Below are 15,857 nucleotides of genomic sequence, written 5' to 3'. Positions count from 1 at the left end.
TTGTGTTCTTTGCTTATCATGGTTTTGTAGGACAATTCAGATCTGAAGAGCATTTGACTTAGGTGGACTATGCTGTATGTAAAGGAGAATTTTGGCCACTGACTTCTGATGGAAACTTTAATTTTAAGATTTGAGCAATTGGGCTGGGCGTGGTGGCTCATGCCTGTAATCCCAGCACTTTGGGAGGCTGAAATAAGCAGATCTCTTGAGGCCAGGAGTTTGAGACCAGCCTGGCCAACATGGCAAATCCCGGTCTCTACTAAAAACCCCGTCTCTACTAAAAATACAAAAATTAGCCAGGCATGGTGGCGCATACCTGTGAGCCCAGCTACTCGGGAGGCTGAGGTTGTGGTGAGCGGAGATCATGCCACTGTACTCCAGCCTGGGCAACAGAGCAAGAGTCTGTCCCAAAAAAAAGATTTGAGTAATCAGATAACTTGAGAATTTAATTTTCCAGTCTTTTTAAAAATTAAAATAATTCGTGTGTGTATGTATATATATGTGTGTGTATATGTGTGTGTGTGTGTGTGTGTGTGTGTGTGTGTGTGTATATATATTTTTTAAAGATGTGGAGGTCTTTCTATGTTACCCAGGTCAGTCTTGAACTCCTGGTCTCCAGTGATCCTTCCTCCTCAGCCTCCTAAGTAGCTGGGATTACAGGCATGGGATACCATGTCCAGCTGAATTGAAATAACTCTTTAAGGAATTATTTTGTAAATATTAATATAATTTGTGTTTATAACTCGCATATGTTTTGTGACCATATGTACAAATGAAAAGTGAATATAGTAAGTTGGCCCCTGAGAAACTGATATAAATCAATTTTCCATTTTTTTTTGTTCTTGTTGAATTATTATGATTCCTTGCAGTGCTGTTTAGCCTATGTTAAATAATGGTAGTTCATTGAAAACAAAAATGGTAAGTAAAGGTACCCAACTCAGTTTGTTTTCCTGTCGTAAACAGAAATGACAATCAACCTGGGACATAACTTCATAGGGTAGTAATTTAACTCCAGGAAGCCAGATAAGAATGCAGTAATACAAATAATGAGCAAAACACAATCAAACATTAGAGAAATAACCCTTAAACTGATGGATGTACAAATAGAAAGGATTTTTATTATATAGAATATACCCTTTTACTGACCATTTTCAAGATCCTTAAGTATAAGAATTAAAACAAACTTTTGTGTTTGCCGCTGTTAATTTTTATATGATACAAAAGTCCATTTTATTTTTACATGGGCTCAAATTATAGTGTATAGGTTTCTAGGTCTGTAGCTGGGACCATAGTCAGTGAGGCTGCCACCTGGGTATGGGCCTGCCTTCTTAAAGAGCCCTCCTGAGTCTTGGGCTCTATTAGGGTTTTGCAGCCTTCTACCTAGGTTAGAAGATTATTAGCAGATTATTGAACATGAGTAGTTCATTGTGGGAGCCCCTGATTTGTAGCCAAATTTGACAGAGTGTGGGTACCCTGGCCACTTTGTACTTGGATGGCATCTGAAGTGGGGTGTAGTATGGAACTGAGAGGTCTGGGCTAATTCTGGGTACTTCGTGTCACTACCTAGTAGGTGTCCACAGAGATTTGGAGAATTATCTGATGTGGAAAACGCATGCATTTGGTTTCAGAAGTGTTCTGTGGTGAAAAACAGATCATAATACTAGTAGTAATACTAAGTGATGCTAAAGTTGCTGGTCTTTGAGAACTACAACTACAGACTCCCTGTTTCTCTTTGTGAGTTCACTACCGATGCCTGTGTTTCCTGGTAAAAATCACATTTCTGTGTAGGTTAGTGACCCCATCAGTGAGCTGTGGGGGGAAGACGACTCCTTTGTTGCCCACTTGAAGCTGTTTCCTGGTAGTCAGGGCACCATGTTTTCTCGTCTGGAATCTGGCTCCTGTTGTTCATCACTTGCATTACCGGGCATTCAAATGCAGCCTGGGGGCCAAATATCATAAGTTTGTTCTAAGATTCAACTCACCTGAGATTTTTAGCAAAACACTATTTATTTCCCTGATTGGCCTTGGTAGCTAGTAACTAGTAGAGCCTAATCTGCCTGCAACCACAGTTGGTTAATCAACTGGTAGTAATCAGTAATATTCTTGGGCTTTTATAAGCTTTTACAGGCTGTTTAAGAATTTAGAGGTGTTGATGGTATAATAAATGTAGAGTAGCATAGTAATTATTATCTGCTATATTGATATCAATTTTTAGCATCACTAGATTTTTAAATGATAATTTCATTCTAGTGATTGCATATGACCATTCTTCCCAGTAATACAGTTAAATATATTTGTAGCTTTTGATATCATTGACCATGAATTGACCCTAGCCTACCTCTTTGCAGTAGAGAGAATTAAGTGGTTTAGAGTAAGTATTTTTGCCATTGTGGTTTTATTATTTATGTAGTATTGTAGGTTCAGTGCTTGGATTTATGGCAGTTTAGATGTGTACCTCAACCTTTAAGCATATCATAGAGTCTTGTCTTATCAACCTTTCAGGCCGATGCAGAGAGAGACATGTTTAACTTAATCACTGCTGCTCTGATTATTTTTGTCATCTTCATATTGCCAGATACCAGTTTATGAAAAGGGTACCAAAGCTGCTGCTTTCTGCTTTTTAAATTACCACAGTTTTTAAAAATTTATTCGTTTATTTTATTATTTCTTTTACCAAGTCCTGTTTATGGTAATTATAACAATTATAAAACTTCAAACTAAAATACAGGAGATGAGCCATTTTTCAACTGTGTTGACTGAAACTATTGAAAAACAATCTAATAAAGTAGCAATCTCATCTCCCCTACCTAGTTTGCATCATCTCATTATCAGTAACATATAGGGCAGCTTTGCTTAGACTAAATGGTGTTCTCCAAAAAGTGAACCATACTTATGTTAATTATGCTGATTTGCTAATGTCCAAAAAAACATTGTGGGGGATTATGTAACAAAGGAAATGACTTTGACTCAAATAAGGGGTACAGTGGGAAAGATTGATAGGTTAATAGCTTACAGATTTTTTAAGTTTATGATTTTTTAAAGTTTATGATCATAGTTGTTGTTGCCCAATAGCTTGTATTTTCATTCTCTTTGGAAGGTCCAATAATTGATATTCCCACTCTTGAAAAGTTGAGTTTAGTGAACCTTCAAACCTTCTATTCTTTGTGTTTTATTTTATACAAACACACAGAGAAAGAAAGAGAGGAAGGGAGGAAAGAAGATCTTACTAAGTTCTTTGAGATGTGGTTTGAGACTTACATTAAGCTGGAATGTGGATATTCTTTCTTGAATTTTAGATTTCTTTGAACAAAACGTTTTTGTATGATTGTCTTTCTTCTAAGGAATCCAAGCTTATTTTCAAGTGGTGCTAGAACATTCATCCTAATATTCATGTGCAAAGGGATACATATCTTTATGAAGTCATCCTTATTCTGCTCATCACGTAGTCTCTATCAGCCAGATAATGATTTTTCATCTCCTGTGATGGAACACTGTCTCCTAAAATAAAGTTTGCATTAGAAGAAGACTCTCCAGGTGGAAAAGGGTGTTTTTCATCTAGTGGCTCTAATTCTGTTTTGCTTCCTACTACCACACATCTTTTGGGTGTGATTTCCAAACTTAAGAATGATTTTACATTAAAAACAATCACTTACTAAGGATTTCTTATATGCCAGTCACTATGATAAAGGTTCTGCATTCATTATGTTATTTTATCAGCACAATAGTCCTACAAGGTATGCATTATTTGTTCCTTTTGTTTGTTTATTTGTTTGCTTGCTTGTTTGTTTGAGACCGAGTCTCGCTCTGTTGCCAGGCTGGAGTGCAGTGGTGCGATCTCGGCTCACTGCCCGGATTCAAGCGATTCTCCTGCCTCAGCCTCCCGAGTAGCTGGGACTACAGGCCCATGCCACCCTGCCCAGCTAATTTTTGTATTTTTAGTACAGACGGGGTTTCACCATGTTGGCCAGAATGGTTTTGATCTCTTGACCTCGTGATCCGTCCCCCTCGGCCTCCCAAAGTGCTAGGATGACAGGCGTGAGCCACCACGCCTGGGTTATTTGTTCCTTTTTTTATTTTTATTTTTTTTTGAGATGGAGTTTCACTCTTGTTGCCCAGGCTGCAGTGCAATGGCACGATCTCGGCTCACTGCAACCTTCGCCTCCTGAGTTCAATGGCAGGATCTCGGCTCGCTGCAACCTCCGCATCCCGAGTTCAAGCTGTTATCCTGTCTCGGCCTCCTGAGTAGCTGGGATTACACTCTCCCGTCACTACACCTGGCTAATTTTGTATTTTTAGTAGAGACGGGGTTTCTCCATGTTGGCCAGGCTAGTCTCGAACTCCTGACCTCAGGTGATCTGCCCACCTCGGCCTCCCAAAGTTGTTCCTTTTTATTTTTGAGACGGAGTCTCGCTCTGTCATCCAGGCTGAAGTGCAGTGGCACGATCTTGGCTCACTGCAACCTCCGTCTCCCAGGTTCAAGTGATTCTTGTGCCACAGCCTCCAGGTAGCTGGGACTACAGACATGTGCCACCACGCCCGGCTAATTTTCATATTTTTAGTAGAGATGGGATTTCACCATGTTGGCCAGGCTGGTCTCAAACTCCTGACCTCAATGATCCGCCCACTCCGGCCTCCCAAAGTGCTGGGATTACAGGCGTGAGCCACTGCACCTGGCTTAGTTCCTTTTTTATAACTGAAGTTATATTCAGTTCTGGAGAAATTAGGTGGCTTAACACAGGCCAAGTAGCAGAATGGTTTTACTCCAAAATCCTTTCTCTTAATTGCTAAATACTTAGCTTTTCTGAGCTTTTTCTCTTCTTACATACTGGGATATAATTCCTGTAGCACAGCATTGTGATGATTACATGAAGGAAAATATATAAAATACTTCACATAGTGCTTGACACATTATAGATTCTGGTAGGCTCTGGTCAGACCTATTAATACATCAGGAAAACTTAACTCTTAGACTCTGCAGAACTGGCACAGATAAAGGCAGATTATTGAAAGACTCAATAGGAAAAATGTTAAGGCCTAGAAACTAAACGTAAGCCTAGTGGACATCACTCATCAAAGTAACATAATTGTTGTCTTATATATGATAGTATAAGCTATTTTTGTTGTCATCCTTCTGGAATTTTCCCCACCCATGTCAGTGGTCAAGATGGTGGCATCCTAAAGTTCCTCCTTGAGATAAGGGAGGCAGCAAGGAGCTTTGATTTCTTGCCTGTCTCCTGGTCACATTTTCATCCTTAGCATTGCTTATTTTTGCTGCAGGAGCAAACCGAAGTAAAAACAGTTTTGGACAAAACTCAAGTAATTTTTCTTGCCCATGATGCAGATTTGCCCATGGATTTGACTTTGAGAGTAAATCTTAGTCACATTTACCCTCATAAGTGTTAATTCATTCACCTTCTTGCCTGGATTCCATCTCTGTGCTGGCCCTTAAGGGGAACTTCTCTCTCTTTCTCTTTTTTTTTTTTTTCTTTGAGGCAAGGTCTCTCTCTGTTACCCAGGCTAGAGCACAGTGGTGCAAAAACGACCTGGGCTAAAGCGATCCTCCTGCCTCGGCCTCCTGAGTAGCTGGGACTATAGGCACGTGTCCCTGCGCCCAGCTAGATTTTTTATTTTTTGTGGAGAGGGGACTTGCTATGGTGCCCAACTCTGTCTTGAACTCCTGTGCTCAAGTGATCCTTCTGCCTTAGCTTCCCACATTGCTGGGATTATAGGCGTGAGCCACCATACCCGACCGAACTTCTCTCTTTAACATTTTGAATCAGGTGTAAACAAAAAGCCCTCTTTGTGTTTCGTTCCTCAGTGGCATAGAGGCAGACTAGAAGTCTTTTTTTTAATAAATAGTTTTATGACTATTAAAATAGAAAAATAGAGAAATTAGCAGAAAAATACAAAGAACATAAAACATAACCAATTTTTGAAATAGAGGTTTTAATACCTGTCATAGGTGGCTTGCTTTCAGAGTCATAAATTCTATTCTACTCTGCCGGGCGTGGTGGCTCACACCTATAATCCTAGCACTTTGGGAGGCCCATGAGTGTGGATCACATGAGGGTGGATCACATGAGGCCAGGAGTTTGAGATCACCCTGGCCAACATGGTGAAATCCCATCTCTACAAAAATACAAAAAAAAAAAAACAAAAAACTCGTCAGGACATGTAGCTCATGCTTATAATCCCAGCTACTCGGGAGGCTGAGACAGGAGAACTGCTTCAGCCCAGGAGGTGGAGGTTGCAGTGAGCTGAGATCGCGCCACTGCACTCCAGCCTGGGTGACAGAGCGAGACTCTATCTCAAAAAACAAAACGCAAACAAACAAAATTCTATTCTACTCAGTGTCTTCAGGCAACTTTATTGTATCCTCAAATGGCCAGCACTATTTTGCTGGTCCCTTGCCTAGGTTTGTTATTTCCCAAACCTTGACCTGGTCTCATAATAGATCTTTAGTACACCCACTTACTAGATTTTTTGATATGTTCATAGTCAAAACCACAACAGCCAGATTCCCTGATTTCTGGGACTCTTCTGGGAGATTTGGTTTCAGGGTCGAGTTACTGAAAACCCAGGGCTTCTGCAGAATGGTTTTGAGTCACCATGATTCTCTTGCTGATTTGATTGTCCTCTTGTCTTTGGCCAAAAAATACATACTGCAGGATGATAACTTTCAAACATAATTGAAACAATAAAGAACTAGTTTGAATTTAAGGTTGTATCCTGGACTTAATTGTCTTCCCTCCATAGTCACCAACAGAGAGGCCAAGAAACAAAAGATTTTAAAAACAAGCTTAATTTTAGTGGACCATGAAGTTACAGTAACTTATATTGATACCCTGACTGCATTATCACAAAAAATTAGTGTACTCTTTTTTTTTCTTTGATATTTGGTCTTCTAGTTGCTTGGTTATTCTGCTTTCTAGGTAGAGACAGATGAATGTGAATAATTAATTGCCAAGATTTAGTACTGATGTAAACTTGGTAAAAACATTGACATAAACTAATTTATTTTAAAAAGTAGAGATCAGCTTTCATTCCCAATGGTACAAGAATGTCTTGATTCCTATGACAAGAAAGTATAAACCATGCTAATGCTTGTATTTCAAGGGACTCTTCTCTTTAAATTAGACCTAATGCAATTTTTACCTCCTTGAGGCTATATGATGATTGTCAATGAAATGTAATGCTTTTTGTTTCTGTGTGTGTTTGTGTGCATGCGTGCACCCATGTGCATAAGTGTAGTGACACATTTAACATAAAACTAAGAGGGTATTGAATTTCCTTTTTTCCTTCGACAGATATTTGCTGATAAACTGGTTATTCCACTGTATGACATCTCCAGAACGATACTGTTATTTAAAACAGACTTGTGCTGGCACAGTGGCTCACACCTGTAATCATAGCACTTTAAGAGGCTGATCACCTGAGGTCAGGAGTTCAAGACAAGCCTGACCAACATGGTGAAACACTGTCAATACTATAAATACAAAAAATTAGCCAGGTTTGGTGGTGCATGCTTGTAATCTCAGCTACTTGGGAGGCTGAGGCAGGAGAATCACTTGAACCTGGGAGGAGGCAGAGATTGCAGTGAGCTGAGATTGTGCCACTGCACTCCAGCCTGGGCAACAAGAGTGAAACTCTGTCTCAAATAAATAAATAAATAAATAAATAAATAAATAAATAAATAAATAAATAAATAATGTGAAGTTGAGACTTGCAACAAGTTTTGTGATTACTCCTATTTGATAGGTAGGAAAAAACAAATGACCACATTCTATTATGATGAAACCTATGAAATATAAAGAATAATGAGTGTGATGAGGGTGATGTGAAAGAGGCTTATGAAACTGAGAATATGTTTTAAATGAACTTTTAGGCCAGGCACGGTGGCTCATGCCTGTAATCCCAGCACTTTGGGAGGCCGAGGCGGGCGAATCACGAGGTCAGGAGATAGAGACCATCCTGGTTAACACGGTGAAGCCCCGTCTCTGATGAAAATACAAAAAATTAGCCGGTGTGGTGGCAGGCACCTGTAATCCCAGCTACTTGGGAGGCTGAGACAGGAGAATGGCGTGAACCCAGGAGGCGGAGCTTGCAGTGAGCCGAGATCGTGCCACTGCACTCCAGCCTACATGATGAGCAAGACTCCATCTTAAAAAAAAAAAAAAAAAAAAGAACTTTTAGCTGAGCCCTGTAGCCCTCTTATAATTAAAGACTTCTGTGTTTCCATAAGCAACTCACAGTTTCATACAGATAGTGACTTTCCCCCTCAGTAACTATAAAAAAAAACTGTAGTCTACATAATAGTCCATAGAGGACTCAGTTTTATAGTATGAAAAAACTGGAAAGTTGAAACTTTGCCTACTCTATAAGACTTCAGGTTAATTTCTGGCATTGTAAGTTTGGTTTTTGCAGCCAAAATCTCTTTCATGAAAAGAAAATGTTTTGAATCCTAGATGAGAATAACAAATAAGAAAATGGACAAGGCATTACATATTGGCCTCTTGCCCTGTTTAAAAAGGGTGAAAATGGAAGTAGATAAGCTGCAAAGTGTCCTGTGTATGATTAATGTTGACACATGACACAGATGTCTGAAGTGCTTCACAAATGGAACTGTTGTTCCAAAGCATTGTTCAAAGTTGTTCTACTATTAATTTAGGATGAATAGTCTAAATATTGGCTGAGATTTTTAATTTTTAATTGAATTAATAGTTTCACTTTATTCAAAAGGGGCTATTATCACGTATTCTCTGTTAATCATGTATACTTCTAATGGCTTTCTGTGACAGTAAATAAGAATTTCCTGTGGGCTGCCATTGCATTTTTACTAAATAGTTTAGCATCTAGTTAAGAATCAGGAATAAAAGAGTACTAAGACTGTGTCACATACTCTTAGGCAAATTACAATTGTTGAGGGCATGTTTCTCCGTCTCTTAAGTGATTCCTTCTCATTGATCAATCCCCTTCTTCAGGGTGTTATAGGGAACTCACTATTGGATCATTTTTGTGATTGATCATCAGAACCACATGTTACTGTTACCCACATCTAATGGCTCCTTCCTCTTGGTAGTAGAATTGTTAGTAGATGCTCTTCAGACACAATGGAAAAGCTCAGAAACAACTCTCTGAGGGCCTCTAGCCTTTAAAAAAAAAGGGGGGGGGGGGCTACCACATGTATTACTATTTTGTGTGTCTTATCACTATGCATTTTTTTTTTTTTTTTTTTTTGGAGACAGAGTCTCGCTCTGTCGCCCAGGCTGGAGTGCAGTGGCCGGATCTCAGCTCACTGCAAGCTCCGCCTCCCGGGTTTACGCCATTCTCCTGCCTCAGCCTCCCGAGTAGCTGGGACTACAGGCGCCTGCCACCTCGCCTGGCTAGTTTTTTGCATTTTTTAGTAGAGACGGGGTTTCACCGTGTTAGCCAGGATGGTCTCGATCTCCTGACCTCGTGATCCGCCCGTCTCGGCCTCCCAAAGTGCTGGGATTACAGGCTTGAGCCACCGCAGCCCGGCACTATGCATTTTTTTAAAGAGCTATACGGAAGGTATTTCGATACTTTGTCTCAGAGATGTCAAAATAATTTTCCTAGGACACAAAGTAGGAGGCAGAACCAAAATTGAGAAATTGGTATGTCTGGCTCCCAAAGCTCTCTCCTCTGATTCAGACTTTAATTTTTGGATATTTACATTGAGCAGAGTACACATTATTGTGCTCTGGACCTCCTCCTTTGATATTTGTTATTGTAGTAGTTAGAAGCCTCGACTTTAAAATTCATTGCTTGGGTTTGATTTCCTACTCTGACATTTCTCAGGTTTGTGACTTTGAGCAAATTATTTAACCTCTCAATGCCTGCCATTTCTTATCTAGTTTGTAAGATTATTGTGAGAATTAAATGAAATAATGTAAAGCACTTAGAATAGGTGGACCTATTTATTGTTGTTGTTGTTTTTATTTATTGTAATACATCAGTTTTCTCTAAGTACTCTTGGAATCTCCAGATAATGCTTTATGTTTTTAGTTAATACAATCATTATAAGTGATTTCTAGATGTGTAATTTTTCCGACAATATACGTTTCTAACTTTATAATTTTCATAAGCAAATAATCCATACTCTTAAGCATGCCTTGAACAGAGGAGTTAATACAAAGTGTTGAGAAGGGATGAAGCTGGAGCTACACCTGGGTAAGGATTATTCCCCAAACCTCTCTACCATCAAACTGGATTTGTAAAAGATAAAAATTATCACCGTTATCTCATTATATAAACTCTTGAAGGGTTTTCTTTGCTACTTTTTCATCATCTAAAGATACTTATTGAATATTTTGTCTGTGGCATGCGGTGTTCCACATGCTGATTTTAAACAACAACAAAAAGGAAACAAAAAAATAAAAGAAGCAACCAAAAAAAAGTTCACTCTTTTGGAGCTTAAATTCTAGTAGGGCATGAAAGATAAGAAGTAAGTGATATTGTATATCGGAAAATGATAACTGCTTAGAAAAATATATAATAAGCAGGGAAGGAGTGTTAGCCGCAGTGAATCCACACAGGCCTGCAGCAACTTGATTCTTGCCTCCTTGGAGGAAAGAATTTGGCAGGGAGAACATAAGGCAGAGTGAGAGATCGAGGCAAGTTTTAGAGCAGGAATGAGAGTTCATTAAAATGTTTTAGAGCAGGAATGAAAGGAAGTCAAGTACACTTGTAAGAGGGCCAGGCAGGCAACTTGAGAGGATCAAGTGCGCTGTCTGACCGTTGACATGCGCCTGTATATATTGCTGTGGTTCCAGGGTTTGCATTTCTTCTTACCTGATTTTTCCTTGGGGCAGGCTGTCTGCATGAGCAGTGGCCTGCCAGCACTTGGGAGAGATCACTTATGCAGTGTGTTTACTGAAGTTGTGCACATGCTCATTTGAGGCTTTTTTTTCCTTACCAGTTGAGTGATCCTAGAGGAAGGTCATATAACAGTTAAAGTCTGCCATTTTGCTTCTTAGTACACATGCTTGAACCAGCTCACACAACTCGTGAAAACTTATCAAGAAGCTGCTGATGATCAGCTTCAGTTGTTTTCTGTCTATTTAGGAGCCTGCCTTTCCCTGGCACCAGCTGCGACCAGTTAAATTATTTTAGAGAGATAGTTTAACAACTGCCTGACCATCACCTGATAGTCACCTGACATTGCTTGGGGGTTAAGAGGGTTCCTTCCCCTGCCCTCTCATGTCTGCCTAGCTACCTACTCAAACAGAAGGAGAGGGAAAACCAAGGGATGAGGGTGACGGGAGAGAGTGTTGGATTTGTAAGTGGGATAATCTGGGAATACCTTATGAAGATGGTGACATTTGAGCAAAGATTTCAAGGTCATTTAGGTGAGCCATGTGAATAGATACCTGAGAAAAGAGCATTCCAGGGCAGGGAAGAGCAATAGAAAAGCTCTGGAGTAGGAATATACCTGGCACTGTCAGGGGTTAGCAACAAGACCAGTGTGACTGAAATAGAGAAATCAAAGAGGATGGTAGTGCGAGATGAGATCAAAGACAAGGATGAGATCAAAGTGAGCCATATTGGGTGGGGTCTTCTAGGTCAAAGTAGTAATTTTGGCTTTGACTCTGAGTGAGCTGAGGAGCAAATTCATGTTAAGAACAAAGTAGTAACATTATTTACCTGATGTTGTAACAGGATCTGGCTGATATATTGAGAATAAACTTTAGACATAGGCAATGATGGAAGCAGGGAGACCTTATTAGGAGGTTGTTGTAATCCAGGTGAGAGAAGATGGTGTCTCAGTTGGTAAAAGTGCTGGTGGTGATATGTGAAAAATTAGAAATTAGCTACAAATTTGCCGTCAGATTTGTAGAGGATGTTAGACAAACAGAGACTCTTGCTTTTTACTTTTCTTTCTTGCTAAATGCAAGTCATAATTTTTATTTAATGCAATATAAATAAAACCATTTGTAGCAGCCCTAAAGTTTCTCTTTTTAGGTTACTGGAGATTTTACTTTACTCTGCAGGTAATCCAGCATGTTGTAATTGAAATTACTGATGCTAAACAGAGTGGGAATTCTGATGCTAAACAGTCATTTTATTAGTTTAGACCAGGACTCAGCAAATTATGGCCCAGAGACCAAAGCTGACTCATTGCCTGTTTTTGTAAATAAAGTTTCATTCAAACACAGCCACACCTATTCATTTGCGTGTTATCTATGGCGGCTTTCTGCTACAAAGGCAAAGGATCTTAGAGATCCATAGAGACTAAAATATTTACTATCTGGGCCTTTAATGAAAAAGTTTGCTGACCCTTGGTTTATACTGTTAAGAGTTGTGTACAGATTTTCCTCTGATCTTTTTCCAGTCACTCAGAGTGTTTAACTTTGAAGAGAAAAATTGAAAGGTGACATGAAATGATAGTAGAGAGAGCCAAGAGGTACTAACAAATACTAACATCAACTTCTTTCTCTATGTTAATTTACTCATTTGTTTGCTTTGCGTATTCACTTTCCTCCAGATCTCTGTAGTGCTCTATGTTGGGAAACAAGTGCAGCTGACTAGCTTGAACAAAAAAAGTGTATTTTCTCAACAGTGAAAATTTACTATATGAATGAATATTGGATTCTAAGAGACTAATTTTTGAATTGCACAACCTTGATAGAAAATAAAAGATGAGTACCAGCATCAATGTGAGCATCAATCTTTATGAGGAATTTGGCATTCATCGTAAGACTTTGTGTAATCCAGTGAAGCAGTACTAATAAGACCTCCAATGCTGTCTGTTTTAACAGGTCTATAATGACGGATCTATACTACCTCAGTCAGACAGATGGAGCAGGTGATTGGCGGGAAAAAGAGGCCAAAGATCTGACAGAACTGGTCCAGCGGAGAATAACGTATCTTCAGGTAAGAAGGTTGAGTTAAGAATAAATTTGAGTGAAAAAAAGAAGGATCATCATATAACTAAGATTAACAATTTCAGTTAGTTTTTAGTCTTCCTGGCCCTTGCCTTTTGAAAATAAGTACTCACACATTTTACATATTTATTCAGAAAGACACCATGTTATGCCTTGAGTAGAATACAAAGATGGCTAAAACAAAGACCCTGTCCTAAAGGGAGCTACTTCTTCTTTTTATTTATTTATTTATTTATTTATTTATTATTATACTTTAAGTTCTAGGATACATGTGCATAACGTGCAGGTTTGTTACATATGTATACTTGTGCCATGTTGGTGTGCTGCACCCATCAACTCGTCAGCACCCATCAATTTGTCATTTACATCAGGTATAACTCCCAATGCAATCCCTCCCCCCTCCCCCATCCCCATGATAGGCCCCGGTGTGTGATGTTCCCCTTCCCGAGTCCAAGTGATCTCATTGTTCAGTTCCCACCTATGAGTGAGAACATGCGGTGTTTGGTTTTCTGTTCTTGCGATAGTTTGCTAAGAATGATGATTTCCAGCTGCATCCATGTCCCTACAAAGGACACAAACTAATCCTTTTTTATGGCTGCATGGTATTCCATGGTGTATATGTGCCACATTTTCTTAATCCAGTCTGTCACAGATGGACATTTGGGTTGATTCCAAGTCTTTGCTATTGTGAATAGTGCCGCGATAAACGTACGTGTGCATGTGTCTTTGTAGTAGAATAATTTATAATCCTTTGGGTATATACCCAGTAATGGGATGGCTGGGTCATATGGTACATCTAGTTCTAGATCCTTGAGGAATTGCCATACTGTTTTCCATAATGGCTGAACTAGTTTACAGTCCCACCAGCAGTGTAAAAGTGTTCCTATTTCTCCACATCCTCTCCAGCACCTATTGTTTCCTGACTTTTTAATGATGGCCATTCTAACTGGTGTGAGATGGTATCTCATTGTGGTTTTGATTTGCATTTCTCTGATGGCCAGTGATGATGAGCATTTTTTCATGTGTCTGTTGGCTGTATGAATGTCTTCTTTTGAGAAATGTCTGTTCATATCCTTTGCCCACTTTTTGATGGGGTTGTTTGTTTTTTTCTTGTAAATTTGTTTGAGTTCTTTGTAGATTCTGGATATTAGCCCTTTGTCAGATGAGTAGATTGCAAAAATTTTCTCCCATTCTGTAGGTTGCCTGTTCACTCTGATGGTAGTTTCTTTTGCTGTGCAGAAGCTCTTTAGTTTAATTAGATCCCATTTGTCAATTTTGGCTTTTGTTGCCGTAGCTTTTGGTGTATTAGACATGAAGTCCTTGCCCATGCCTATGTCCTGAATGGTACTCCCTAGGTTTTCTTCTAGGGTTTTTATGGTATTAGGTCTAACATTTAAGTCTCTAATCCATCTTGAATTAATTTTCGTATAAGGAGTAAGGAAAGGATCCAGTTTCAGCTCTCTACTTACAGCTAGCCAATTTTCCCAGCACCATTTATTAAATAGGGAATCCTTTCCCCATTTCTTGTTTCTCTCAGGTTTGTCAAAGATCAGATGGCTGTAGATGTGTGGTATTATTTCTGAGGACTCTGTTCTGTTCCATTGGTCTATAGCTCTGTTTTGGTACCAGTAGCATGCTGTTTTGGTTACTGTAGCCTTGTAGTATAGTTTGAAGTCAAGTAGCGTGATGCCTCCAGCTTTGTTCTTTTGACTTAGGATTGTCTTGGCAATGCGGGCTCTTTTTTGGTTCCATATGAACTTTGAAGCAGTTTTTTCCAATTCTGTGAAGAAAGTTATTGGTAGCTTGATGGGGATGGCATTGAATCTATAAATAACCTTGGGCAGTATGGCCATTTTCACGATATTGATTCTTCCTATCCATGAGCATGGTACGTTCTTCCATTTGTTTGTGTCCTCTTTTATTTCACTGAGCAGTGGTTTGTAGTTCTCCTTGAAGAGGTCCTTTACATCCCTTGTAAGTTGGATTCCTAGGTATTTTATTCTCTTTGAAGCAATTGTGAATGGAATTTCATTCCTGATTTGGCTCTCTGTTTGTCTGTTACTGGTGTATAAGAATGCTTGTGATTTTTGCACATTAATTTTGTATCCTGAGACTTTGCTGAAGTTGCTTATCAGCTTGAGGAGATTTTGGGCTGAGACAATGGGGTTTTCTAAATATACAATCATGTCATCTGCAAACAGGGGTAATTTGACTTCTTCTTTTCCTAACTGAATACCCTTTATTTCTTTCTCCTGCCTGATTGCCCTAGCCAGAACTTCCAACATTATGTTGAATAGGAGTGATGAGAGAGGGCATCCCTGTCTTGTGCCAGTTTTCAAACGGAATTTTTCCAGTTTTTGCCCATTCAGTATGATATTAGCTGTGGGTTTGTCATAAATAGCTCTTATTATTTTGAGGTACGTTCCATCAATACCGAATTTATTGAGCGTTTTTAGCATGAAGGGCTGTTGAATTTTGTCAAAGGCCTTTTCTGCATCTATTGAGATAATCATGTGGTTTTTGTCTTTGGTTCTGTTTATATGCTGGATTACGTTTATTGATTTGCGAATGTTGAACCAGCCTTGCATCCCAGGGACGAAGCCCACTTGATCATAGTGGATAAGCTTTTTGATGTGCTGCTGAATCTGGTTTGCCAGGATTTTATTGAGGATTTTTGATACTCTTTCTTCCAGTTGATTGATTCAGTTTCTGAAGCTTGTGCATGTGTCACATATTTCTCGTGTCATGGTTTTCATCTCTGTCATTTCGTTTATGACCTTCTCTGCATTAATTATTCTAGCTATCAGTTCTTCCACTCTTTTTTCAAGATTTTTAGTTTCTTTGCACTGGGTACGTAATTCCTCCTTTAGCTCTGAGAAGTTTGATGGACTGAAGCCTTCTTCTCTCATCTCGTCAAAGTCATTCTCCGTCCATCTTTGATCCGTTGCTGGC

At 39.3% G+C, this 15,857-nt stretch overlaps 1 protein-coding gene across 7 annotated transcripts in view; it reads left to right on the top strand.

The window, feature by feature from the left end:
• The window catches only part of FUT8 (fucosyltransferase 8), a 357,961-nt gene that overhangs the window by 229,030 nt on the left and 113,074 nt on the right, over nucleotides 1-15,857 (top strand). For all 7 annotated transcript variants that reach the window (XM_030930690.1, XM_030930692.1, XM_030930688.1 and 4 more), the window contains one exon: nucleotides 12,780-12,894. In XM_030930690.1, coding sequence (XP_030786550.1) covers nucleotides 12,780-12,894 — 115 coding nt within the window. The remainder of the gene's footprint in view (nucleotides 1-12,779; nucleotides 12,895-15,857) is intronic.

This window comes from Rhinopithecus roxellana, chromosome 5 (assembly GCF_007565055.1).
Source record: "Rhinopithecus roxellana isolate Shanxi Qingling chromosome 5, ASM756505v1, whole genome shotgun sequence".
In the NCBI taxonomy this organism is placed as follows: Eukaryota; Metazoa; Chordata; class Mammalia; order Primates; family Cercopithecidae; genus Rhinopithecus; species Rhinopithecus roxellana.
Note: the sequence above shows the minus strand (reverse complement) of the source record. Positions and strands in the feature narration are given on the sequence as shown.